The sequence below is a fragment of the Anas platyrhynchos genome, chromosome 5 (assembly GCF_047663525.1).
Source record: "Anas platyrhynchos isolate ZD024472 breed Pekin duck chromosome 5, IASCAAS_PekinDuck_T2T, whole genome shotgun sequence".
NCBI lineage: Eukaryota > Metazoa > Chordata > Aves > Anseriformes > Anatidae > Anas > Anas platyrhynchos.
In genome coordinates this window covers 29,941,504-29,964,929 of record NC_092591.1, presented here as the reverse complement: position 1 = coordinate 29,964,929, position 23,426 = coordinate 29,941,504, and the positions used below count along the sequence as shown (strand labels likewise).

Sequence of the window (23,426 nt, the reverse complement as noted above, 5' to 3'; positions counted from 1 at the left end):
CTGGGGGTGCCCTGGGGGAGCTGCAAGTGCTGGGGAGAGGTGGGATGGGGCACAGAGACCCCAGCCCCAAAAGAGGGAGGTATCGCCCGAGCAGGGACTTGAACCCTGGGCCCTCAGATTAAAAGTCTGATGCTCTACCGACTGAGCTACCCGGGCAGCTCCTGGGGGAGGGGGGGTCGTGGGGGGCCACAACATCTCCCACCCTCCTCCTCCTCACCTGCCCCAAGGGGCTGCTTGCATTCTCCAGCCATTCACCCCATATTCCAGGGGGTCTCTGGGAACGGGAGTCCCCCCAAGGATCCCAGGAGCAGGGCAGTTTGGGGGCCCTTGGAGCAATTTAGGGTTCTTAGGGCACTTTGGAGTCACCTTGGGGGAAATTTGGGGTCACCTAGGGCAGTTCGGGGTTCCTAGAGGTAATTTTGGGTCCCCAGGGCAGTTTGGGGTTCCCTGGGTTTGGGGTTCCCTGGGGCAGTCTGCAGTTGTTTAGGGCAATTTGGGGTCCCTCGAGCTTTTTGGGGTTCCTGGGGTGATTTGGGGTCCCCTCCAGGAACAAAACAGCTGTACCAGAAGTGGGGTTCGAACCCACGCGGACACACGTCCATTGGATCTTAAGTCCAACGCCTTCACCACTCGGCCATCCTGGTGCTGCCCCCGCTGCTCCCCCCGGGCTCTCGACCAGGTCCCTGCGGGTGGGGGTCTGGGGGGGCTCCCCCAGCCGGCCCCGTGCCGTGTGGGTAGCGGTGATCGGAGGGCTGGGTTTGAGCCCCAGCAGAGCCGGCCGCTCATTTCCCCCCCCAGGGGGATGGGGGCGCATTGTGGGGGCTCCCCGCGCCCCCCCAGAGGTGACACCATGTCCCACCCCCCTTAGTAAAAGGGGCTGAGGGGGAAAAGGCACAAAAAATCCTTGTGGGGTGGCTCCGCTGGGGCTCGAACCCAGGTCCTTCTGCGTGTAAAGCAGACGTGATCACCGCTACACCACAGAGCCGCTGCTGGGGGGCTCCCTGAGCCACCCCCCCAGGGCTGGGGGGGCTCTGAAGGGTGCTGGCTCCGTGCAGGGCCCCCCGACCCCTCCTTGTCCCTTTTTGGGGTCGCTGTCCCCCCTCCTGAGACCCCCCCATCCCTTGCCTCCCCCCCAGCTGCTCCACACGTGAGGTTTGGGGCAGCTCAGGGTGTGTTGGGGTCGGTGAGCGGGTGCCATGGGGGCGAGGACCCCTCCCCACTCCATCCCCACCCCGTATCCCCCCATCCCAATGACCAGTGCCATCCTCCCCATCTGAGCAAGGAGCTTTATTGGGTGCCCACAGCCCCCCCACCACGCTGCCAGGGGGTCCTGGTGGGCGCCCCGCTCCCAGAGGTGGGCTCGGCTCCCACTGCTCGCTCTGGACCCCAATAACTCGGGATGGGATGGAGCAGGAGGTGCTGGGGGGGGGCAGGAGCGGTGTCGATGCCCCGGGTCCCCTCCTCTCCGGAGGCTTCCTCAGCGGGAGGACAGCATCATGACGAACTCTGCGGGGTGAGACAGGAGGCGAGAGGGGCACGGGGCCGCCCTGCGCCACCCCCCGGGCTGTGGGGACATTTGGGGGGGGGGGGGGAGGGCTCACCATCGAAGTCCACACGGCCGTCCCCGTTGAGGTCCACGTCCTGCAGGATCTCGTCCACCTCCTGTGCCTTCAGCTGCTCGCCCAGCAGCGCCGCGATTGCCTCGCGCATCTCCGCGCTGCTGATCTCCCCGTCCCCGTTCATGTCGAACTGCGGCGCCCACAGGTTGGGTCCCCTCCCCGCAGCCCCCCACAGCCCCCCACACACCCTGGGCCGGGGCCAGCCCCTGCTCTGCCCGTGGTCATTGTCCCCTGCGTGCCAGGGCCATCGATGCCCATGGTGTCCCCATGCCCACGGTGTCCCCGTGGCCGTACCTCGCGGAAGGCAATCTTCAGCTCCCTGACGCCCACCATGTGCGCCGTCTCCTCCCGCAGCTTCGGCCCCATCATCTGCACAAAGTCCTCGAAGTCCACGCGGCCGCCCACTGCGCCAGGGACGGGGACAGCCTCAGCGCCCCAGCCCCGTCTCCGCGCGCACCTCCGCGTCCCGCTGCCCCAGCCCCGGCCCCGCGCTCACTCCTCATCTTGATGTGCTGCGAGATCTCGATCAGCTCCATCTCGGTGGGCATGTACCCCAGCGTGCGCATGCAGGCGCCCAGGTCCTTGTAGCTGATGAAGCCGTCCTGGTCGGTGTCAAACTCCTTGAAGGCATCCAGCAGCTCTGCCCCCACAGGCACGCACGGGCACAGGGACCCGTCAGGTGTGGAAGCTGTGGCACCACACCCCGTGGTTCCATGTCCCATGGCAGACGATGCCAGTGTCCCCCCCATGTCCCAACCCCACCACTCACCATCCAGCTCCTCCGGCGACAGCTCCCGCTCCTGGACCGGGGTGTGGGGTGCAGGGGGGTGTGGGGGGGAGAAGCAGCATCAGACCCAGCTCAGCCCCCGCCCCTCCCAGCAAACCGCGGTGTCACCTTCGTTAAGCACGGGCCAAAATTAACTCCCGCAGGAGGGATTAGACGGATTGGAGGCAAAGCCCTGCCTGCCCCCCTCCCCAGGTGCCCCTGCTGTCCCCTTCCCCTACACCCACCTGGGACCCTCGGCCCCAGTCCCTAACGGGGTTCTCAGAGGCCGGGGGCTGCCCTGCTCCGGGCTGTCCCTGGGGTAGCACCATGGCTGCGGGTCCCTGAGCCCCACGGTGCCCAGCCCTGCCGCTCACCCTCCCCAGGACCCCCACCCCACGGTGCCCCCGTTGGGTTCCATATAGGGAGGGAGGAGAAAGAGCCCCCAGGCCTGCCCCGTGGCCCATCCCCAGCATCCCCAAACCTCCCCCCTGCCCCTCCACCCACCGCCCCCCGGCCCCTGCCCGCACCTTGCCGAAGACGGTGTTGAGGAAGGGCGAGTAAGCCTTGGTGGCGGCGGCGTGCGGGTCCCCGGCCCCCTTCTTGCTGTTCTTCCTCCCGTGCCCGCCGTGCCGGGACTCAGCCCCGGGGCTGCCGCTGCCGGGGGAGCCGCCCTCCTCGGGGGGCTTCGGGGAGCTCTCGCCCCCCTGCTCCCCCTTCCCCTTGCCTGGGGCCTCGGCGTCCTTGGGGGCCCCCTTGTCCCCCCGCGTGCGTGGCATGGGGCCGGGGGCTGGAGTGGAGGCAGGCGGCGGGAAGCAGGGCTGGGGGGCGGCCAGCCCTTAAGAAGGAGGCAGGGAAATCCTCTTACCTGCCCCACACCCCCCGCCCCGGGGAGGGCAAAGCCAATTAGCGGCGATTACGGCGCCAGGAAACGAGCCATCCCACCATGTCCTCGTGCCAGGGCACGGCCACGAGGCCATGGCACCCCCGGCCACCACCCCGGTCCCCAGCACAGCGGCGGTGTCCCCAGCACCCATGTCCCTCGGCCACCTCCAGTGTCCCTGTGCTTGTCTTAACCCAACGCTGACGCCTCCTCGGCCCCCAGCATGGGCACACGCCAGTCCCCATCCCCACCTGCAGCACGGGGATGTGTCCATGCGCACGTCCCATCTCCACGAAGCCCCCACGACATCCCCACGGCGTCCCCACATCCCTGTGCCCTCCAGCCCCCCAGGCATCCCCCCCTGTTGGCTGAGGCTGCGGCGAGGAGCGGTGCCACGGTGCGTGTGGGGCCCCGCTCCCCCTGGCCCCCCGATAGCATCGCCCCGACTCAGCAGCTGCTGGCGGGTGGCAGGAAGCCAGCGCCCGGCAGGGAGATGCCATCACGGGGATGCCGTGCCACCGGCCCTGGCACGCAACAGCCAGCGTGGCCACCAACCCAGCCCTGGGGCTTCCACGTGCCCCAAGCCCCCCTGCCTGGCACCGGGTGGCTGTGGGGTGGGGGGCTCCTGCTGGAACCAGCCCACGGGGACCGGGTGACCCCAGGGGGGCCATGGGGAAACCATCCTCAGCAGCGATACTGCGGCCGCTTCCGTCCTGTCTGGCAGCAGCTCCCTGTCCCTCACAGGGGGAAACTGAGGTTTTTGGGGGGGGGGGTCATTGCCGGGGGGGGGAGCATATAGGGTGGGTGGAGCTCCTTGATCGCTGCCCATCCCAGCCAGACCTACATATAGGGCACCCTGCAGCCCAGGAGACCTTCAACGTCCACTGCTCGAACCTGTGCTCGCGCTGCTGTTACGGTAGGTCCTACACTATTTACTGGCCTGGGGGGCTTGTCTGGTGCCCGAGGGACTCGTGGGGTGCAGGGCAGCACAAGAGCATTGAGGTGATGTTGTGGAGTGGACTGGGGCACGGCCGGGGGATGGTGGGTGGAGGACCCAGGCAGGGGAGGTGAGGGTGGTGGGCACCTGGGGGGCACAAAGGTGAGGGGCACGAGGACGGGGTGACATGGAGGGGGCAACGGGGTGGGGAGCAATGGGGGCGATACGGTGAGATAGGGAAAAATGGGGGGGATCCAAAGGGAGGGGGTACAGTGACGGGGGGAGAATTGCAGATGCTGCCACGGCAGACGGTGACATGGCAGTGTGTGCTGTGGACAGGGTGCCCTGGGAGCCGCCGCCCCCTGCGCTCAGCCGATGGAGCTGGAGAGCGCCACGACGTCCCCGTCCCCGTCCCTGTCCTCATCCCCGTCACCGTCCTCGTCCCCGCAGCCCCCGAGCGCCCTGCAGTGGGTCTGGCAGCTGCAGCTGGTGTGCGCGGTGCTGGGGCTGCCCGCCAACGCCTTCGTCCTCTGGCTGACGGGCTGGCGGCTGCGCTGCCGCGGCCTCGCCATCTTCATCTTCAGCGTGGCCGCCTCCGACTTCCTCTTCCTCGCCAACTCCACCCTGCAGATCTGGACGGCGGCGCACGGCCACCGCTGGCCGCTGGGCACGCCGCTGTGCCGCCTGCACCGCTTCCTCCTCGACCTGGCCTACTACGGCGGGCTGTTCCTGCTGGCCGCCATCAGCCTGGACCGCTGCCTGCTGCTGCTGGCCCCGCTCTGGTACCGCTGCCGCCGCCCGGCACGTTGGCCGGCGGGGCTGTGCGCGGCCGCCTGGCTGCTGGCCGGCTGCTGCAGCGCGCCCGGCACCGCCCTGGCACAAGCCTCGGAGGTGATGCCGGGGCTGGTGGTGTGCCGGCGGGAGCGGGGCCGCTGGCAGCAGCTGCTGGGCTGGCTGGAGGTGGTCCTGGAGGGGCTGCTGCTGCCCGTGGGCGTCCTGCTGCTGTGCAACGGGGCCGCGCTGGCCGTGGCGGCGGCGCGCAGGCGGCGGCAGCGTGGCGCCGGGGGGCTGCCGGCCCGCTTCCAGCGCCTGGTGGCCGCCACGCTGAGCGGCTACCTGGCCATCCACCTGCCCTTCCAGCTGGCCCAGCTGCTGAGCCACGCGTTCCCCCGGCGCTTCGCCAGCCTCGCCTACTTCGTGGCGCTGGCCTTCAACGTGGGCAGCTGCCTCAACCCCTGCCTCTACCTGCTGCTGGCCACCCGCGCCTGCCACCGCTGCGTCACCCGCGGGGACACCGGCCCCGACACCCCGCCGCCACCGGGCAGCGTGACCCCCGCGCCGCCCCCCGCCCCGCTCCCGGTGCCACCGGGTGCCACCACCCCGATGCAGTTGGGCACCGGTGCCCCGGTGCCACTGGACGCCACCACCCCGGTGCCACCGGACACCACCGCCCGGGTGCCCCCCGGTGACCCCATCCCGGTGCCCCCCGGTGCCCCCGCCGCCCTGCCCCCGCCGTGACCCCGCCCCCTCGGTGACCCCGCCCCCCTCCCCGTAGCCCCGCCCCTTTCCCGGTTGGCCCCGCCCCCCCGCTCCCCTCCCCCGCCTCCCGGTGCCGCAGTGCGCGCGCGCGGGGCGGGGCCGCTCACTTCCTGCCGCCCCCCCCCCCCGCCCCGGTTCCCCCCGGTCCCGGCTCCGCCGCCAGCCCCGCGCCCGGCACCGGCACCGGCACCGCCGGCACGGCCCGGCCCGGCCGCCGGTGAGTGCGGGGCTCCCGGGGGGGTCCCGGGGCCCCCTCCGTGTCCCCTCCAGGCCCCATCCGTGTCCCCGCTCCCGGTGCCGTCCCCGGTCCCATCCCTTTGCCCCCTTGGCCCTGACGCCCCCCCCCCGCCGCCCCCCACCCCGGGGACCCGGCCCTGTCCCCACCAGGCCGCCCCCACCCCCACCCGCGGCCCCATCCCCGCGGCCGTGCCCCCCCGGTGTGTCCCCCCCCCCCCGCCCCCTCCAGCCCCATCCCGGGCAGGGCGGTCCCGTGCCGTGCCCCCGTCCCCACGGGTGACCCCGTCCCGGCAGGGTGGGGTTTGTTTGCCCAGCGCTGGTTTCCCGCTCGTGCAGGGAGGGACGGGGCCGCCCTTTACCCAGGGCAGGGAACGGGGCTCAGCCTTCCCCATCACCCCCCCACAGCACCACCGGTGCCGCCGCCGGTCCCCAGGGCTCACCGGGCAGCCACCGGGCCCTGCGGGGACAGGCCGTGGGCGCCCCGTGTTTCGGGGTCACCGCGCCCTGCTGCCTCCCTCCCGGCCTGACCCCCTGTGGGGGTGCCCCCCAGCCATGTCGTTTCGCAAGGTGGTGCGGCAGAGCAAATTCCGGCACGTTTTCGGGCAGCCGGTGAAGACGGAGCAGTGCTACGATGACATCCGCGTGTCCCGCGTCACCTGGGACAGCACCTTCTGCGCCGTCAACCCCTCCTTCGTGGCCATCATCGTGGAGGCCAGCGGCGGCGGCGCCTTCCTGGTGCTGCCCCTGCACAAGGTGGGAGCGGGCGTTGGGGTTGGGGTGGGGGAGGCTCCGCGGGGACGGATGGGCAGGGTCCGGTGACCCCCCCCCCCCTCTGTGCTCGCAGACCGGCCGCATCGACAAGTCCTACCCCACGGTGTGCGGGCACACGGGCCCCGTGCTGGACATCGAGTGGTGCCCCCACAACGACCACGTCATCGCCAGCGGCTCCGAGGACTGCACCGTCATGGTGAGGGGCGGACGGGAAAGCGGGGAGATGGGGAGATGGGGAGAGGGCTACACGGGGGGCTTCCCCCCCACGCCCCCTGCCCACCGCCCCCCTCCCGCAGGTGTGGCAGATCCCCGAGGGGGGGCTCAGCCAGCCGCTGACGGAGCCGGTGGTGGTGCTGGAGGGGCACTCCAAGCGCGTGGGCATCATCAGCTGGCACCCCACCGCCCGCAACGTCCTGCTCAGTGCAGGTAGGGAGCCGGGGAGCGGACAGGGGGGGCCAGCTGGGGCTGGGGAGGGAGGGGGGGGTCCGGCCGAGCTGTGCCGCTGCTTCCCTCCCCGCTGCAGGCTGCGACAACGTGGTGCTGATCTGGAACGTGGGCACGGCGGAGGAGCTGTACCGCCTGGAGGGGCTGCACCCCGACCTCATCTACAGCGTCAGCTGGAGCCGCGACGGCTCCCGCTTCTGCACCGCCTGCAAGGACAAGAGCGTGCGCGTCATCGACCCCCGCCGCGGCACCGTGGTGGCGGTGAGCACGGCTCCGGGCTGCCCTCACCCCCCTGTGCATCCCCCTCCAGGGTGCCGCGCCCCCCCATTCATCCCGGGGCGCTGACCTTGCCCCCCCCGTGCTCCCCGCAGGAGAAGGAGCGGGCGCACGAGGGTGCGCGGCCCATGCGTGCCATCTTCCTGGCCGACGGCAAGATCTTCACCACCGGCTTCAGCCGCATGAGCGAGCGGCAGCTGGCGCTGTGGGACACGGTGAGGAGCCCCCGAGGTCGGCCCCTCAGGGGGGGGGGGCCGGGCTGCGGTGCGGCACCGGGCTGATGTCCTGCCCCACAGGAGAACCTGGAGGAGCCCATGGGGCTGCAGGAGCTGGACTCCAGCAACGGGGCCCTGCTGCCCTTCTACGACCCCGACACCAACGTGGTGTATGTCTGCGGCAAGGTGCGGCCCCGCTGCTTCCCCCCCCACCCTCCCTACACGCCCCGTCCCCGCCTGTCCCCTCCTGACGCGGTGCCCGCAGGGAGACTCGAGCATCCGGTACTTCGAGATCACGGAGGAGCCGCCCTACATCCACTTCCTCAACACCTTCACCAGCAAGGAGCCGCAGCGCGGCATGGGCTGGATGCCCAAGCGCGGGCTGGACGTCAGCAAGTGCGAGATCGCCAGGTGGGGATGGGGTGGGGGGGTTTAGAGGTGAGGGGCGACCCCATTTTCCCTTTGTTGCACCCCGCGGTGACGCTGTGTGACCCTCCGCAGGTTCTACAAGCTGCACGAGCGCAGGTGTGAGCCCATCATCATGACGGTGCCAAGGAAGGTGAGCGGGGACGGGGGGGGGACACCCAGCGGGTCCATGCGCGGAGCCGGCCGGGGGTGCACGGCCGCGTGGCGCATCCCAGTGGGTGACACGGCGGCGGTGGGGTGGGCGGGGGGCAGTCGGACCTCTTCCAGGACGACCTGTACCCCGACACGGCGGGCCCCGAGCCGGCCATGGAGGCGGAGGAGTGGGTGGCGGGGCAGACGGCGGGGCCGGTGCTGGTGTCCCTGCGCCAGGCCTACGTCCCCAGCAAGCAGCGCGACCTCAAGGTGAGCCGCCGCTCCCTGCTGCACGACGCCCGCCCCGCCGCCGCCACCGCCGCCCCCAGCCCCGCCGCCACCGCCGCCCCCAGCCCCGCCGCCCCTGCTGCCACCGCACGGCTCAGCGCGCCCCCGGCACTGGGCACCGGCACCACCGCGCCCACGGTGAGTGAAGGGGCGGGGCCTCTGGGGGGGGGCGTGGTCTATGGAAAAGGGGGCGTGGTCTCTTGGGAAATGGGCGGGGCCTCCGGGGAAGTGAATGGGGCAGGCTAGGGGAGGGGGCGTGGCCTCGTGGGTGGTGGGCGTGGCCTCGCGAGTGGTGGGCGGGGCTTTGTGGGTGGTGGGCGTGGCCTCGTGGGTGGTGGGCGGGGCCTAGGGGAGGGGGCGTGGCCTGGCAGGTGACCCGTGGTGTGCGCAGGCGGGCGGGCGGCTGGAGGAGGTGCTGCAGGAGGTGGCGGCGCTGCGCGCGCTGGTGGCAGAGCAGGGCCAGCGCATCACCCGCCTGGAGGAGCAGCTCAGCCGCCTGGAGAACGGGCACGTCTAGGGCCTCCCCCACACCCCTGGGACCAGGGCACGCGGCCGGGGATGTGTCCCCTTTGTGTCCCCCCCCCCCTTTCTCACATACAACCAGGGACCACACCGCCCGCCCCAGGGTCTCCTCCCCTCGAGACCAACCTCCCTTGCCCTGGGGCTGTCCGTCTGTCCATCCATCTCTCCCATTTTGTACACCTCCCTGACCCCACTGCCTTACTGGGTGCTGCCCCCCGGATTGTGGACCACTACCCCCCCCCTGCAGCTCCCCCCGAGGGCCAGGGGGGGTCTCTGGGATCAAATACTAAGCCCTGCCCCCCTCCCAACTCTCCTATGTCCCCAGGGTGGGGTGGGACCTTCCCCTCTTCCAGTGGGGCTCCAGCATGTGCCCCGCGACCATGGAATCCTCCCCCCCCTATATCGTGGGGCTCTCCCCCCTCTTTGTTCTCCCTACAGGGCAGGGTCAAAGTCTATATTTTCACTCCAAATAAAAGTCTTTATAAGAAAGGTGCTGGGTGAGGCTAAGAGCTGGGGGGGCAGAGGGCCCTGCCGGGGGGGGGGGGTGTGGTACCGTGAGGGTTATGGGGGTTTCACTTTGGTTTATCAGGGGGGAGGAGTGAGGCTGGGGTGTGTTGGAGCTCCCCCAGGCTGTGTGCATGGCCCCGTCGCCGTGTGGGTAACACAGGCGGGATGCAAAGTGCGGTGGTTTTTAGCACAAGCTGAGGCAGGGACTGGGGACAGAGCAGCAGCAGCTCAAAGCTGTGGGGGCAGGGAGGGAGGGGGCATCAGGGCCCCCATAAATCAGGGCACTGGAGGGGGGTTGGTGGCCCCAGGGCTGGGGGGGAACAACCCTGGAGCCCCCAGAGCCTCGCTGGGGCACGGAGGACAGACCGTGCACCCCTATCTCTCATGCGCCACCTTGGGTTTCCGGGGCCCTTTCCATTTCGGGTAGGCGGGGGGGGGATGGGGACAGCACCCGCCTCCCCCCGCATCGATACATCCGCTGCTGCTGCTGGGGGGGGGGCAGGAAGCACGGGGGGGCCCCCCCAGCACTGCTTGCGCCTGCGGCACCCGGACCTGCTCCAGCAGCACCCAGCGATGGTGAGCGCCCAAAAAAGACGGGGGGGTGGCATGGAGCAGACTGGGAGTGAACTTGGGGGGGTGGGGAGGGGTTGATGCAGCCCCCCCTCATCCCCATGTCCCCAGCCACAAGCATCAACTCCTGCCTGCTCCCTTGGTTAAATTTGGGTGGGGAGGGGTTCACACTTTGTTCCAATTCAGCCTGTGTTGGCTTGGAGTGGGGGGGGGGGCACAGGGGCAGCAGTGATGGGGCCCTGAGGTAGCCCCCTTTTCCCATGCCTGGGGGGGCAGTGGGCTCTGTGGGATGGGTGACAACAGGGCTTGGTTCAAGGGCTTGAGGGGTAGATTTAGGGGGGGGAGAGGTGGAGGCTGGGGGCGCCAGGCCAGGGGGGGCATGGGGCAGGTGCTGGGGGTGGTTGTGCTACAGGGACTGGGGCTGCTGGGGGCTGCCTGGGGCTGATGCGGGGGCAGCCCGGCCTGCTGCAGGTGCCGCAGCTGCTGCCGACCACAGCTTCCCGTCACAGGGCACCTGCCACAGCACCAGCCCCTGCCTTTCTGCACGGCCCTGCTCTGCACCCCCCTCCCCGGAGCTGACCCCTGCCCCTGTCCCCGTCCCTGCAGGCTGGAGCTCGGTGCCCATCCGCCCCGCCGCTCCTGCTGGCGCTGGCAGGGCTGGTGGCGGCAGGGGAGCCGGTGGGGAACCGCAGCGACCAGGTGGTGGGCGCCCTGGTGGGGCTGCTGCTGTGCCTGGCCGTGGGGCTGGCCCTGGCCTGGCGCCACCTCTGCCGCCTCTCGGCCGGCCGCTACCACCCCCGGCCCATGGGCCGCCGGGCCCTGGCGCTGCTGCGGGGCTGCTGGCAGCAGCTGCAGGGCCGCCAGGGCCCCGCCGAGCCCCCCAGGGACGAGGATGGGAATGGGGACGCGGCCCCGCCGGCCGAGGAGGAAGAGCTGATGCCGTGGGCCCAGCACCAGAGGCGGGAGGATGAGGAGGACGAGGAGGAGAAGGAGGAGGACAAGGAGGAGGAGGAGGAGGAGGATGAAGAGGAGGCCGCGGCCCCGCTGGAGGCAGAGCAGAGCCCCCCGGGCGAGGGGCAGGCGCTGGGCGGCAGCGCGGAGGCCCTGCTCAGCGACATGCACGCCTTCTCCGGCACCGCCGCCTGGGGGGACGCGCGGCCCCACGTCACCGCCCTCTGACGTCACGCCCCCATGACGTCACCGCCCTCTGACATCACGCCCCCATGACGTCACGCCCCCATGGTGTCACTGCGCCCACCCCCAGCCCCGGCGGAGCCACGCCATTGGCTGCGCGGGCCCGCCGCTGACCAATAAAGACACGTTGCCACCCCTGGGGGCGTGGTTTGATGAAAGGGGGCGGAGCTTGGGGTGGGAACAAGTGGGCGGGGCCTCGAGGAGGGGGCGGGGCCTGTGAAGGGGCGGGGCCAAGGGGGCAGCACATGGGCCAGGGCTGGGAGGTGGGGAAAAGGGGCGGGGCCTGGAGGTGGGGGCGGGGCATAGTGGGCGTGGCTATGTAAATGAGGGCGTGGCTATGCAAATGAAGGGGGCACCCCCCCAGCCCCCCAAGCAGAGGGCAGCCAGGCCTGATTAACGCTTTAATTGGCACTCTGCCCCCCCCGGGGGCACAGCCCCGCAGCCCGCACCCCCCCGGCAGCAGCGACACGGGGCCGGGGGGCAGTGCCGGGGGCCCCCCCGCCGTGCCAGCACCGGCAGCTCCGCGGGGCCCCCCCCTCGCCCCGCGGCCAGCAGCGGGACTGGGGGCCCCCCCCGCCCCTCCTCACCCCGTGGCGGGTCCCAACCCCCCCCCCGCCACCCTCCCTACCTGGGCACCCGCCCGCGCCCCCCCTTGGCCTTCTTGGTGCCCACGGCGGTCTTGATGGGCAGGGGGGCCGTGCCCTCAGGGGGGGGGGGCAGGCTGGGCCCCAGCTCCATGGGCTCTGCCGCTGCCGCCCCTGGCTTGAAGGGCTCGAAGGGGGAGAACTTCACGGGGCTGTATGGTGGGGGGGGGGGGGGGAGGCGGTGAGGGGGGGGGCACGCTGCACCCCCTCCTCCCCACACAGTGCCTCCCCCCCCCCAGCACGGGTACCTGACGGGGGTGCGGGGGCTGCTGTTGAGGCGCCGGGGGGAGCGCACCTTGGGCTGGAAGGAGAACCCCTCCTTGATGCTCTCCAGCACCGAGGGGGCCACGTAGGTGAAGCCCTGCACGGGGAGGGGGCAGGTCAGGGTGGGGGGGTGGGTCAGGGACCCCCACCTCACCCCCCCACCCCCCGGTGTCCCCCCCCCTCGGTACCAGGAAGGCCTGGTTGGCACTCTCACTGATGGCCGTGTCGTCGGGGCTGTCCACGGGCGTCTGGCGGGTGAAGCGGGTGTCGAACTGGCTGACGTCTTCCTCCGACTGCTGCGGGGAGGGGGCTGCTCTTCACGGCCCCCCCAGCGAGGAGGAGACAGAGCTGCCCCCCCCCAACCATCCCAAATCCCACCCCAACCACCACCACCAGTACCAGGCAGGGCTTGAAGGGGGGGTCCAGCCTGCGGGCCAGCAGGTCGTCCCAGTTGATGTGGCGGAAGAAGGGCTGCTTCTGCAGGAGGAGTGGGAAATGGGGGGGTCACCGGGGGGGGGGGGGCATCAACAGTGACACCTCCCCCCTGCCCCATTCCTACCTGCACGTCGGCTGCGTCACCCGGGCCCCCCCCGACCCGCTGGCTGGGGTTCCTCTTGAGGAACTGGAAGAGAAGGGACAAGGTGGGGGGTCCCAGTGCTGCCCCCCCCCCGAGCAGGGGGCACCGGGGTGGGGGGGGGGGGGCTCAGGCACCTTTTTGAGCAGGTCACGGGCGTCAGGCGTCAGGTAGGGCGGCAGCACGAGCTTCCCCTTCAGGATCTTGTCGATGGTTTTCTTGCGGTTCTCGGCCGTGAACGGGGGCTGCGAGGGGAGGGGGTGGCAGCGATGAAGGGGGGGCCCCCCCCCACCCCGGGACTGTCCCCCTAACCCCCCCCCCCAGTCCGTGAGCAGGAGGCCAACTTGCCGATCCGGTGAGCATGTCGTACATCAGGGCGCCCAGGCTCCACCAGTCCACCGCCCGGTTGTGCCCGCTGCGCACCAGGATTTCGGGGGCCCTGGGGGGGGTTTTGGGGGGGGGGGGGGCACCCTGAGCACTGGGCCCTCCCAACCCCTTTTTTTTCCCCCCCCCCCATCCCATCGGGCTCACATGTACTCGATGGTGCCGCAGAAGGTGTGGGTGACGGCCCCGTCGTGGATGGACTCCTTGCACAGCCCAAAGTCCGTCAGCTTGATGTGCCCTTTGGGAAGGGGGGGGGGGGAAGGAGTCAGCCCCCAACCCGCTGCCCCCCCCCGGCTCCCCCCGACCCCCTGCCCACCCTGGCTGTTGAGCATGATGTTCTCCGGCTTGAGGTCACGGTAGATGATGCCGTTGGAGTGCAGGTGGCCCAGCGCCAGCGTGATCTCGCTCAGGTAGAAGCTGCAGCAAAGGGGGGGGGGTGGGCAAAGCAGCACTGGGGGCCCCCCCGCACCCCCCACATTGCCGGGGGTGGGTCAGGACGCGATACCCCAGAGCCCGCCCTCCCTACCAGGCGGTGTCCTCCAGGAAGATGCCCTCGCGCTCCAGCTGCATGAAGAGCTCCCCGCCTGCAAGGCACAGCCCCATGGGGGGGGCCCTGGGCCTTCACCGGGCTCCGTCCCACCCCGTGTGTGTCCCCTCCCCACGCCCCCCCGGCCCGGAGCCGCACCGCTGAGGCACTCCAGGATGAGGTAGAGCTTGCCGCCCGTCTGGAAGGCGTAGATGAGGTCCACGATGAAGGGGTGCTTGACGGCCTCCAGGATGTTCCGCTCGGCCCGCGTGTGCGCCGTGTCCTTGGCGTTGCAGGCGATTTTGGCCTGGAATTGGGGGGTGGGAGGAAGAAGAGGGGTGTGTGGGGGGGAAATGCCGGTGGTGGGGGCACGCCGGGGGCCGCACTACCTTCTTCAGGACCTTCATGGCGAAGATCTTGCCCGTGTTGGTGCCCTGCACTTTGCGGACCTGGAAGACCTGCGGAGCGGTGGCGGCGCTGGGGAGGCAGCTCGGGGGCAGCCCCCCCCTCGGTCTGATCCCCCGGGGTTGGGGTCCCGGTGCCGGCTGCCGGGGGGGGGCAGCCCCCCCACCTTGCCGTAGCCGCCCTTGCCCAGGACGCGGAGCAGCTCGAAGCAGTGGGGGCCGATGTGCTCGGGGCCGTTGTTGACGCTGCTCTCCGAGATCTCGATCTCCTCGTAGTGCCCCACGGGCCTGCGGGGACGGGCGGTGAGCGGGGACGGGGCCCCCGCCGCCCCCCCCGGCACCCCGCACTTACTCCAGGCCGTTCCCCCGGGGCTCCAGCTCCATCTCCTGCGGGGGGGACACGGCGTCGGTGCCCGCCCGGGGCGGGGGCCCCCTCCGTCCCCCGGTCCGTCCGTCCCCTCGCCCCTTGTCCCCAGCGCTGCCCGGTCCCGGTGCCCCTCCCCGTCCCGCCCCAGCCCGGCCCTATCCCGGTGCTCAGCTCCGGCCCCGTCCCGGTGCCCCACCGGCTCCCGGTCCCCGCTGTCCCCCCCCAGCGCTCAGCCCCGGTCCCGGTGCCCCCAGCCCGTCCCGGTGCCCCCGGTCCCCGCTGTCCCCCCCGCTCCCCCGTCCCCCACCGGTCCCTATTCCCCCGCCGGTGCCGGTCCCCGCTGTCCCCCCCCGGTCCCGGTGCCCCCGTCCCGTATCCCCGTATCCCCGCCGCCCCGATTCCCGGTTCCCGGTTCCCGGTCGTGCCGCCAGCCCCCGGCCCGGCTCACGGCGCCCAGCTCGGGCTCCTCCCCGTCGCTGCCCTCCTCGGTCTCCAGGTCGATGTCGAACACCCCCGCCATGGCGGCGCCGCACCGGGACCGCCGCACCCGCCCCGCCCCGCCCCGCACACGTCACGGGGGGACCCCGGCATCCCCGCCGCGGGGCACCACGGGAAATGTAGTCCGGGGCGAGGCCACGCCCCCTTCGCCGAGGCCACGCCCCCTGCCCCTTAGGCCACGCCCCCTCCCCATTGGCCACGCCCCCGCGGCGGCTCGGGTGTCGGGCGGGCCCCGCAAAGGGCAGGGGTCGGCCCCAAATGTCAGCCGTGGGCCGCGGGGGGCCCACGGGGGGCCCGGGGAGGGGGGAATTCAGAAAGTGGGACAGCGACACCACCATGGAGCTCCACACCTTTATTGGGGGGGCTGGGGCACGGTGTGGGGTGTGTGTTATTGTAGGGTCGCTGCTGTTACTGGGGGTCTCGGGCACTACATGGGCTGTGTGTTATTGTAGGGTCACTGCTGTTACTGGGGGTCTGGGGCACTACATGGGCTGTGTGTTATTGTAGGGTCGCTGCTGTTACTGGGGGTCTCGGGCACTACATGGGCTGTGTGTTATTGTAGGGTCGCTGCTGTTACTGGGGGTCTCGGGCACTACATGGGCTGTGTGTTATTGTAGGGTCACTGCTGTTACTGGGGGTCTCGGGCACTACATGGGCTGTGTGTTATTGTAGGGTCGCTGCTGCTACTGGGGGTCTGGGGCACTACATGGGCTGTGTGTTATTGTAGGGTCGCTGCTGCTACTGGGGGTCTGGGGCACTACATGGGCTGTGTGTTATTGTAGGGTCACTGCTGCTACTGGGGGTCTGGGGCACTACATGGACTGTATTATTGTAGGGTCACTGCTGTTACTGGGGGTCTCAGGTGCTACACGGGCTGTGTGTTTATTTTAGGGTCACTATTCCTCCCAGTAAGGGGGGTCTTGGGCACTAGATGACTACATGAGCTGTGTTATTGTAGGGTCGCTGCTGTTACTGGGAGGTCTTGGGTGCTACACAGGCTGTGTTATTGTAGGGTTGCCGCTGTTACTGTGGCATCTGTTGCTGTCAGACCCCTCAATGGTGACGAGGGGTGACAGGGCAGCAGTGGCTGTCACACACTGCGCTGCCACACAGCATCTCCTGAGGGCCCAGCTTGTCCTCGGGGACCCTTCCCAGGGCCATGTGTCATGGGAACGTCTCCCCATGTTTGTTATGGCAGGGTCTCCCTCACTCTGGTTTGTTATTGTAGGGTCTACCCAGTGATGGTATTTCCTCACAGGGTCTCCCCATGCTCATTTGCTATTGTAGGGTTTCCCCATGTTCATCTGCTATCACAGGGTCTCCCCGTACTCATTTGTTATTGTAGGGTCTCCCCATGCTCATTTCCTATTGTAGGGTCACCCCATGCTCATTTATCGTAGGGTCTCCCCATGCTGGTTCATTATCGTGGGACCACCCTGTGCTCTCTGTTATTGCGGGGTCTCCCTGTGCGGCCTGGTCCTACTGCCATTGTGGGGTGGCACAGGTGCCATGGGGGCCACCCCATTACTATAGGCTCGTCCAGGGGCCCCCTCCACGCCTCCCCTGGGGACAGCACAGGGATGGTGGGGCAGGGGGCTCGGGACTCCCCCTGGGCTCTGTCCCCGTGCCACGGGGAGCGGGCGACACGGGTGACAAGGCCCAGGGGGGGCTTGGAGGGAGGGGGCAGCGGAGAAGGGGACACATTGTGGGGCCGGGGGGGAGCCAGGGGGCGTCGGGGGCCGGGCAGACGGGGCCGTGGGCCGGGACCTCCGCGCCGCCCCCCCGCCCCGCTCCCCGCCGGGGCTATTTGAAGTGGGAGAGGAAATGGTCGACGGGGTAGCGCGGCGAGTCGATGCCCAGCGCCTGGCACAGCCCCAGCAGGCGGCCGCAGGCCTCGGCCGGGCTGCCCCCGGCGCAGGCCACGCTGAGGCAGGGCTCCTCGTACTGCCCGCCCGCCTCCTCGAACAGCGGGTTGAGCCGCACCAGCCCGCGCCGCTGCAGGCCCTGCAGGGCCGCCAGCCCGCCGTGGCGCAGCGCCGGGCCGTGCTCCGAGGCCAGGCACATGACGCCCGCCAGCTGGGCGCGGGGCGCGGGGCGGGCGGGCAGCACGGGCGGCAGCCCCAGCGCCACCAGCACGGCCGCCAGCAGCAGGTCGGGGCCGTAGACGGCGCGGATCCAGTCGCGCAGGTAGAAGCCGCCCATGCGCGGGTTGATCTCCAGCAGGCGCGGCCCGCCGGGGCCCAGCTTCAGCTCCACGTTGAAGACGCCGTCCAGCAGCCCGCAGGCCCGGCAGCACTGCAGGGCCGCCCGCACCAGCTGGGCCTGCCGGTCGGCGGGCAGGCAGGAGGGCAGCACGGCCGCCGTCTCCAGGAAGGCGGGCAGGCGCGTGGGGCCGTTGTCCGACACCCAGGCGCCCAGCAGCCGCCCCTCGAACAGCACCAGGTCGACGTCGTGCTCGGTGCCCGGCACGTACTCCATCAGCAGCATGGCGTTGCCCCAGCCCAGCCCGATGCCCGGGTAGTCGGCGTCGGCGCGCAGGTCGCGCCACAGCCGGGCGGCGTGCGCGTGGCACTGCCGGGCGCTCTCCACCAGCCGCACGCCCACGCCGCCCGCCCCGAACTCCAGCTTGGCCACGGCGGGGAAGGGGACGGCGCCCGCCGCCCGCTCCACGTCCCCGTGGCTGCGCAGCCGCCGGCAGGGCACGGCGAAGGCGGCGGGCGGCGGGCGGCCGCGGCGGCAGCGCTGCAGGTGCTGGTGGGTCCGGCTCTTCTGCTTGGCCAGGCGGACGGCGGCGGGCGGGCAGCCGCGCAGCCCCAGCTGCTGGCACACCAGCGCCGCCAGCACCACGCAGTCGTCCCAGTAGGAGAGGCAGGCGTGGGGCCGCAGGTCCCGGGCGCGCACCAGCTCCGCCACCCGCTCGGCGTGCTCCTCGTCGCGCTGGTGCTCCCGGCTGTCGTAGGGCAGGAAGGTCTGCACCAGCCCCGCTGCAAAGTGCTCCGGGTCCGACTCCACCAGGTGGATCTGTGCACAGACACCGCACGGGCATCACCGTGGTGTGGGGACAGGCAACGGGTGCCCACCCCCAGCCCCTCACCGCCACCCGCAGCGCGAGCACTGGTACGGCACAACCGGGGCGGTGCCCGGTGTTCACTCTGGAACCTACTGACAGCCCCATTGCCTCCTTACCCTCAAGCCATATTCACGGGCTGCTTCCCAGACGAAGCTCTTGCTGACACCGCCGGCCCCGATCAGGAGGATGTCCTTGCCCTCTACCAGGTGGCACTGTGCCCGGTGCAGCAGGGCTTCTGCCAGCAGCCGGGGCAGGTCACCGGCGGGCTCCCCCACGTCGCGCCCCATGGCCTCAGCCAGCAGGCAGGTCTCCAAGCACCGCTGGCAGTTGGCGGAGAGGGCCACCAGCTCCAGGGTGTCATCCACACACGACAGCAGGAAATCCACACCTGGGGGACACGGTGGGCACGGCGCACTCAGCACCCCCGGGCTGCCCTCCCCCTGCCCCTGCAGGAGCAGCCCCCGGGGCTGGTGCTCACCGAGGATGTCGGTGTGGGCGCGGGCACCGCCACGCTGTGCGGGGCTCAGCTCGGCTTCAGCGGCCAGGAGGGCAGCCATGGCGTCCTCAGCAGCCCCCCGCAGCCTCTCCGCCAGTGCCTGCCGGTGCCCCGGGTCCGCCAGGCCCCACTGCTGCAGGCTGGAGTCCAGGCCCAGGGGCAGCGCCGCCCCGTGCCGCACCGGCGCCTCCGCGCGCCCCATGCCGCATGCCACCTGTGGGGACACGCCGCCACCGCCACGGGGACATGGGCCACCCCCGGGGATGCCCAGAGCCGCCAGGTGCCACCCCCATCACCAGGCACAGGGGCTACGTGAACTGGGGAGGGGGTTCCCGACCCCACCCAGGTGCGTGGCACCCCCACCCTCGCGCCCAGGCCGTACCTGGCAGAGCTGGGGCCGGTCCCCCCAGGACCGGCAGACGACGGTGCAGATGCGCAGGGCCACGGGCAGCCGCGGGGCTGCGCTGCCTGGGGGGCGAGGGACAGGGCAGGGACGCGCCGCAGCCCGAGGACGGGAACGTGGGGAGGGGGCCCTGACGTGCACCCCCCCCCCCCAAACCCACCCTTGGTCGCAGGGCAGCCCGGTGTGGCACCACCACCGCCACGGCCACCCTCAGCTCCCCTGGATGGTGGGGAGCCAGGGACGGTCCCCTCGTCTCCCCACCTGCCCCCTTATGATGGGTGCTGCCCCCCAGCCCAGGGGACAGCAGGGGGACAGGGCAGCCACCTCCCCCCCCTCCCTAGGGGGCTGCAGGGGTCCGGGGCGGCCCCATCCCTGGGTTTGGACATGAGGCTGACAGAGACCGTGGGAGCTCCGGGGGGCCCTTCCCAGGGATGGTGGGAGTTCTGGGGGGCCCTTCCCGCCCCCCTCGTCCCCCGGGGGTGGTGGGCGCCCGAGGGGGGGTCTTACGTGGGGGGGGCGCGGGCAGGCGGGTGGTGGGCACCAGGGCCTCCAGCAGGACGCTCTCCTCCTCCTGCAGCCCACTCAGCCGGGCCACCACCGCCGCCGCCACCGCCGCCCCCTCCGCCTTCCCGTGGGTGCTGCGGGTGCCTGTCCCACGCCACCGCCACCCTGCCGGCCGCACCGCCACCTGCATGCAGCACCGTGTCACCTCCTGCCACCTCGCCGTGTCACCCCCTGCCACCTCGCCGCAGCACCCCTCGCCCCCTGCCACCCGTTCCCACCACCACCCCACAGCCACCCCACCAAGCCGCACCACCTCTCGCTGTCCCTGACTGCCACCCCACAGCCACCCCTGAGCGTCCCGCTGCTGCTCCCTGCCCCCGTGCCCCAGCCCCACAGCCCCCCCTGACCCCGCGGTGCCACCCGGTGCCCACCTGGCTGTAGGGCTTCATGGCAGTGCCCCCCAGGAAGACGCACACCTCCTCCCGCACCAGGCTCTCCTGGCCCTGGGGGTCCTCCAGCCGCACCAGGCGCACCCCGGGGGGCGCGGGGTCCTCAGGCAGGGCCCCCTCCGTTCCCAGGACGAAAGCCAGGGTGGGGGGCACGTGCAGGCCAGCACGGGCAGCCAGCACCCGGCGGGTGGCCACCGGGTCCTCCAGCCACCGGGCCAGTGGCACTGAGCCTCCCGTGGGGCAGTCGAGGTCGCGGGCCAGCTCGCCCACCCAGCTGCTCTCAGTCCCGGGGCTGAAGGTGCCCGTCACGTAGGTGGCCCGCCGGGGGGGCACAAACACCTCCAGGGTGCTGTGGCCCCCCGCCTCAAAGGAGACCCCCTGGGAGAGCAGCAGTGACCAGGCACCTGGGGACGTCTCCGAGGGCACCCGGCTGGCCCAGGTGGGTGAGAGGCACAGCACCATGGCACCTGCGGGTGGGCAGGAGTGTGGGCAGTGGCCGTGCCCCCTGTGCTGGGCACCCACCCAGAGTGGGACGCGGGGGGAGCTCGTGGCTGCCCGTTATGGGGGGCTGGGGGCTGGACGCACCTGGGCAGCGGGAGCCGCCCTCCAGCAGGACGGGCAGGAAGGCGGTAGGGGAGCCCAGGATGCAGACAGTCATGTCCAGCGGACCGAATCCTGCAGCGAGGTGGTGATCAGCAGGCATGGGACCGCATTGCCACCCCGTCCCTGGCACCCCCGTGCCCCCAGCCTGGCGCTGTGCCCCCAGCCGCCAGCCCCCGTGACCCCCGTGCCCAGTACCCGTGCGGGGCTCCTTGGTGCGGTCCACGGTGAGGGGCAGCCCCTCCTGGCGCAGGGCACTCTGCAGCAACTCGTAGCCATGGGTGGCCGAGTCGGGGTCCCCGGTGTCCTCGGGGACCTCGCCGTCAGGCACCTCCTCGTCCAGCCAGCCCGGGCACAGTGCCTCCGGCCCTGCCCACTCCTGCTCCTTCGGGCTCATCGGCTGCTCCACGCTGACCTGGTCCACGGAGAGCTGTTGTGGGGCACAGCGGGGCTGGGACCAGGTGCCCGCCTTGGGGTTGCCACGGGGCACAGACAGGGGCAGGGCTGGGGCCAGCGGTGGGACAGACGAGGGGCGAGCACAGGGGTGATGGGGCTGGCGTGGGGGCGATGGGGCGGGTGTGGGGTTCGGGGCAGCATGGGGCAGGCATGGGGCAGGGCTGCAGCACGGGGCAAGGGGGCTGTGGGGCTGTGGGGGTGCCCAGGCGCGGAGCCACCGCCTTGGGGACAGCAGGGCAGTGCCAGCTCCCAGACAACAGTCCCCTTGTCCCCGTGGGGTCACGCGGTGGGTGGGCACGGCACTGCCACGCCGGGTGCCCGGTACCGCCGAGCCCTGCTGCGAAGAGCCCCCCCCGCCTGGACCCTCCCGGGACCACTCACCATCCTGGCGTCGGGGGGCTGCAAAAGACAGAGGGGCCGAGTCAGCCGAGTTGGGCGGGGACCCCCGGGGTGTCCTGGGGTCCCCTCGGTGCCAGCCCCGGTGTCCCTTCTCCCCCCGCACCCCTCGGTGCCAGCCCTGCTGACTGGGGCAGCTCCGGCTGAGCCCCTGCAGGGATTATCCTAATCCTGCGGCAGCTCAGCCCCACCGGGGACCCCCCTGCGCCCGGTGCCAAGGTGCCCTGGGGCTGTGGGCCCTGGCGCGCCCCCCCCCCCGGGTGCCCCAGCCCGGCGGCTCCGGCACGGGGGGAAACTGAGGCACGGGCGTCCCCCGGCCAGCGCCGACAGCCGCGGACCCCACGGGGGGGGCCTGAACGGTGTCCACGCGACGGGGGCGACCCCGGTGGCGGGACGCCCCCCCCCGCCCCCCGGCAAGCCCTTTCGCCGCGGTACCTGCGCGGGGCCCGCGGTCACGCGTGGCTGGATGCCTGCCCCCGGGAGCGCCCCGCTGCAGCCGGGGGAGCGCTCGGAGCCCTTAAAGCCCTCGGTCCCCCCCCCCCCCCCGGGGGCCCGGCCCCGTGCCCCGGATTAGGCGGCGGGCACGGCGGGCGGCACAGAGCCCCATTGTCCGCCGCTGCCACCCGGCCCCTGTCGCTTGTCGCCTGTCCCCCCAGCGCGGCGGAGATGCGGCGCCGCACGTCCCCCGGCTTAGCGCCACAGCTGCTGTCGTCCTCCCCGTCCCCGCAGCGCTCTGAGCGCGCACGGACACGCGTGGACACCCGTGCACGAGTCCCCGCACACGCGTGCACAGCGCGCACGCACCCCCCCACCCCAACCCCTGCACCCACCGGCGGTCGCTGTGGCGGTGCCGGTGCCCGCGGCTGTCGCTGCCCGCAGAGCCCTGTGCCCGGTTCTGCACCGGCGGTGCCTCCAGCCCCCGGGCGGGGCGGCCCCGGGGGAGGGCGCGGGGCGGGGACGGGGGGCGGGGGTGCGGGGACGCGGCCAGCCGGGGGTCGCCCGGGGACAGCGGCGCAGCTGACACCGCGGGGCTGAAATGTCACGGACGGGGGCCACGGGCACGGGGCCCGGGCTGGCGGCGCGCGTGGCACGCGGGGAGCGGACGGCAGCGGGGGCACGCGTGGCACGGCACGGCGCGGTGCGGCACGGTGCGGTGCGGCACGGCACGGTGCGGCACGCGAGGTCTCCCCCGCTCCCCACGGAGGCCCCCACGGGAGTCTCCGCGGCACGGGGTTGGCAACAGCCTCCCGGCAACGGTCCCGCGTGGCCGCACCGGCACGGCCCCGAGACGCGGCCCCGCCGGGCGGGAGCGGGCACCGGGGGGTGTGGGCACGGGCACGGGCACGGGGCGCGCACGGAGCGGGACGGCGGGGGCAGAGCTGCGCCCGTCCCCCCGCGCCCCCCCGAGTCCCCCCCCCCGGTGCTGTCCCGTGTCCCGCGTCACGTGTCCCGGTGCCTCCGTGCCCCCCGGTGCTGTCCCCTGCCCCCTGTCACGTGTCCCGGTGCCCCGCTGCCCCCCGGTGCCGTCACATGTCCCGGTCCCGTGCCCCCCCCCGGGGGTGTCCGTGCCCCCCGTGCCCCCCGTGCAGCCCCCCATCCCCAGTCCCGCCTCTCTCACGTCCTCCGGTGCTGTCCCGTGTCACCTACCCAACTCCCCCCCGGTGTCCCGGTGCCCACCGTGTCCCGTACCCCGTGTCTCCCCACACCCCCGGTGCTGTCCCAGTGTCCCGGTGTCCCGCCGGTGTCTCCGTGCCCCCCGGTGCTGCCCGCTGCCTTATGTCCCATGTCTCCTATCCCGCTCCCCCCCCCCCCCCCCCAATATCTCACTGCCCCCCGGTGCCTCCCCGTGTCCCCCACACCCCCCGCTGCTTCCTCTCTCCCCACCTCCCGCGTCAACCCCATGTCCCCCGCTGCCGTCCCGTGCCCCGGCGCCTCGGTGCCGTCACGGTGCCTCCGCTATGTCTCCGTTCCCCCCGGTACTACCCCTTGTCCTATGTCCCGCGTCCCGGTGCCCCGCGGTGCTGCCCCGCGTCCCCTATCCCGGTGCCCCCCGGTGTCCCGGTGCCCC

At 71.9% G+C, this 23,426-nt stretch overlaps 6 protein-coding genes and 3 non-coding genes across 13 annotated transcripts; 3 read left to right on the top strand and 6 right to left on the bottom strand.

Annotated features, from left to right (window-relative positions):
• Nucleotides 1-83: 83 nt before the first annotated feature.
• On the bottom strand, nucleotides 84-156 carry TRNAK-UUU (transfer RNA lysine (anticodon UUU)). Its single transcript has one exon. It is a non-coding gene; the product is annotated as a tRNA-Lys (tRNA).
• Nucleotides 157-561: 405 nt separating this feature from the next.
• TRNAL-UAA (transfer RNA leucine (anticodon UAA)) lies at nucleotides 562-644 on the bottom strand. Its single transcript has one exon. It is a non-coding gene; the product is annotated as a tRNA-Leu (tRNA).
• A 268-nt stretch (nucleotides 645-912) lies between these two features.
• TRNAV-UAC (transfer RNA valine (anticodon UAC)) lies at nucleotides 913-985 on the bottom strand. The gene has a single exon. It is a non-coding gene; the product is annotated as a tRNA-Val (tRNA).
• A 287-nt stretch (nucleotides 986-1,272) lies between these two features.
• Nucleotides 1,273-4,554, bottom strand: CABP4 (calcium binding protein 4). Its single transcript, XM_038180053.2, has 6 exons — nucleotides 2,913-4,554; nucleotides 2,389-2,419; nucleotides 2,116-2,259; nucleotides 1,914-2,023; nucleotides 1,602-1,749; nucleotides 1,273-1,506 (listed from the first exon to the last, which is right to left on the bottom strand). Exons 1-6 carry the CDS (start codon nucleotides 3,159-3,161, stop codon nucleotides 1,478-1,480), a joined length of 711 nt encoding a protein of 236 aa, XP_038035981.1. The 5' UTR covers nucleotides 3,162-4,554; the 3' UTR covers nucleotides 1,273-1,477.
• On the top strand, nucleotides 4,052-5,738 carry GPR152 (G protein-coupled receptor 152). Its single transcript, XM_038180051.2, has 2 exons — nucleotides 4,052-4,181; nucleotides 4,542-5,738. Exon 2 carries the CDS (start codon nucleotides 4,578-4,580, stop codon nucleotides 5,718-5,720), a length of 1,143 nt encoding a protein of 380 aa, XP_038035979.2. The 5' UTR covers nucleotides 4,052-4,181; nucleotides 4,542-4,577; the 3' UTR covers nucleotides 5,721-5,738.
• Nucleotides 5,739-5,855: 117 nt separating this feature from the next.
• CORO1B (coronin 1B) lies at nucleotides 5,856-9,541 on the top strand. The gene is made up of 11 exons (XM_038180049.2): nucleotides 5,856-5,958; nucleotides 6,529-6,731; nucleotides 6,823-6,945; nucleotides 7,046-7,175; nucleotides 7,273-7,454; nucleotides 7,565-7,684; nucleotides 7,766-7,870; nucleotides 7,950-8,095; nucleotides 8,186-8,243; nucleotides 8,363-8,668; nucleotides 8,922-9,541. The coding sequence occupies exons 2-11, from the start codon at nucleotides 6,531-6,533 to the stop codon at nucleotides 9,045-9,047; spliced, it is 1,497 nt and encodes a 498-aa protein (XP_038035977.1). The 5' UTR covers nucleotides 5,856-5,958; nucleotides 6,529-6,530; the 3' UTR covers nucleotides 9,048-9,541.
• A 439-nt stretch (nucleotides 9,542-9,980) lies between these two features.
• PTPRCAP (protein tyrosine phosphatase receptor type C associated protein) lies at nucleotides 9,981-11,460 on the top strand. The gene is made up of 2 exons (XM_038180052.2): nucleotides 9,981-10,135; nucleotides 10,736-11,460. The coding sequence occupies exons 1-2, from the start codon at nucleotides 9,998-10,000 to the stop codon at nucleotides 11,306-11,308; spliced, it is 711 nt and encodes a 236-aa protein (XP_038035980.1). The 5' UTR covers nucleotides 9,981-9,997; the 3' UTR covers nucleotides 11,309-11,460.
• Nucleotides 11,461-11,711: 251 nt separating this feature from the next.
• On the bottom strand, nucleotides 11,712-15,074 carry RPS6KB2 (ribosomal protein S6 kinase B2). Of its 2 annotated transcripts, none has more exons than XM_072038578.1 (15): nucleotides 14,935-15,074; nucleotides 14,472-14,506; nucleotides 14,287-14,407; nucleotides 14,105-14,173; nucleotides 13,875-14,022; nucleotides 13,716-13,773; nucleotides 13,506-13,606; nucleotides 13,337-13,427; nucleotides 13,154-13,244; nucleotides 12,943-13,050; nucleotides 12,791-12,853; nucleotides 12,631-12,708; nucleotides 12,420-12,524; nucleotides 12,216-12,328; nucleotides 11,712-12,119 (listed from the first exon to the last, which is right to left on the bottom strand). In XM_072038578.1, exons 1-15 carry the CDS (start codon nucleotides 15,004-15,006, stop codon nucleotides 11,948-11,950), a joined length of 1,425 nt encoding a protein of 474 aa, XP_071894679.1. In that variant the 5' UTR covers nucleotides 15,007-15,074; the 3' UTR covers nucleotides 11,712-11,947. The 2 variants fall into 2 exon arrangements, with proteins under 2 accessions (XP_071894679.1, XP_038035976.1); XM_038180048.2 differs by having other exon boundaries at nucleotides 12,420-12,527; nucleotides 14,935-15,073.
• Nucleotides 15,075-15,321: 247 nt separating this feature from the next.
• On the bottom strand, nucleotides 15,322-23,155 carry CARNS1 (carnosine synthase 1). Of its 4 annotated transcripts, none has more exons than XM_038180043.2 (10): nucleotides 22,189-23,155; nucleotides 21,344-21,361; nucleotides 20,705-20,936; nucleotides 20,492-20,581; nucleotides 19,889-20,373; nucleotides 19,461-19,641; nucleotides 18,933-19,018; nucleotides 18,533-18,764; nucleotides 18,171-18,442; nucleotides 15,322-18,005 (listed from the first exon to the last, which is right to left on the bottom strand). In XM_038180043.2, the coding sequence occupies exons 2-10, from the start codon at nucleotides 21,344-21,346 to the stop codon at nucleotides 16,788-16,790; spliced, it is 2,799 nt and encodes a 932-aa protein (XP_038035971.2). In that variant the 5' UTR covers nucleotides 21,347-21,361; nucleotides 22,189-23,155; the 3' UTR covers nucleotides 15,322-16,787. The 4 variants fall into 4 exon arrangements, with proteins under 4 accessions (XP_038035971.2, XP_038035973.2, XP_038035972.2 ...); XM_038180045.2 differs by having other exon boundaries at nucleotides 20,705-20,921; nucleotides 22,189-22,840; XM_038180044.2 differs by lacking the exon at nucleotides 22,189-23,155 and adding an exon at nucleotides 21,794-22,143.
• Between the last annotated feature and the right edge of the window lie 271 nt (nucleotides 23,156-23,426).

Excerpts from the sequence above, each read along its gene's own strand:
- CABP4 (XM_038180053.2), bottom strand. The coding sequence starts at position 3,161 with ATGCCACGCACGCGGGGGGACAAGGGGGCCCCCAAGGACGCCGAGGCC. Across the intron at positions 2,260-2,388 it reads GTCGCCGGAGGAGCTGGATG|AGCTGCTGGATGCCTTCAAG; the intron begins GTGAGTGGTGGG and ends CTGTGGGGGCAG. Across the intron at positions 1,507-1,601 it reads CGGCCGTGTGGACTTCGATG|AGTTCGTCATGATGCTGTCC; the intron begins GTGAGCCCTCCC and ends CTCACCCCGCAG.
- CARNS1 (XM_038180043.2), bottom strand. Across the intron at positions 20,582-20,704 it reads CACCAAGGAGCCCCGCACGG|GATTCGGTCCGCTGGACATG; the intron begins GTACTGGGCACG and ends ACCTCGCTGCAG. Across the intron at positions 18,443-18,532 it reads CGCCCACACCGACATCCTCG|GTGTGGATTTCCTGCTGTCG; the intron begins GTGAGCACCAGC and ends CGTGTCCCCCAG.
- RPS6KB2 (XM_038180048.2), bottom strand. The coding sequence starts at position 15,006 with ATGGCGGGGGTGTTCGACATCGACCTGGAGACCGAGGAGGGCAGCGAC. Across the intron at positions 14,408-14,471 it reads CCCCGGGGGAACGGCCTGGA|GCCCGTGGGGCACTACGAGG; the intron begins GTAAGTGCGGGG and ends CCGTCCCCGCAG. Across the intron at positions 12,329-12,419 it reads GTGCCAACCAGGCCTTCCTG|GGCTTCACCTACGTGGCCCC; the intron begins GTACCGAGGGGG and ends CTCCCCGTGCAG.
- GPR152 (XM_038180051.2), top strand. The coding sequence starts at position 4,578 with ATGGAGCTGGAGAGCGCCACGACGTCCCCGTCCCCGTCCCTGTCCTCA.
- CORO1B (XM_038180049.2), top strand. The coding sequence starts at position 6,531 with ATGTCGTTTCGCAAGGTGGTGCGGCAGAGCAAATTCCGGCACGTTTTC. Across the intron at positions 6,732-6,822 it reads TGGTGCTGCCCCTGCACAAG|ACCGGCCGCATCGACAAGTC; the intron begins GTGGGAGCGGGC and ends CTGTGCTCGCAG. Across the intron at positions 7,176-7,272 it reads CAACGTCCTGCTCAGTGCAG|GCTGCGACAACGTGGTGCTG; the intron begins GTAGGGAGCCGG and ends TCCCCGCTGCAG.
- PTPRCAP (XM_038180052.2), top strand. The coding sequence starts at position 9,998 with ATGGGGACAGCACCCGCCTCCCCCCGCATCGATACATCCGCTGCTGCT. Across the intron at positions 10,136-10,735 it reads TCCAGCAGCACCCAGCGATG|GCTGGAGCTCGGTGCCCATC; the intron begins GTGAGCGCCCAA and ends CCGTCCCTGCAG.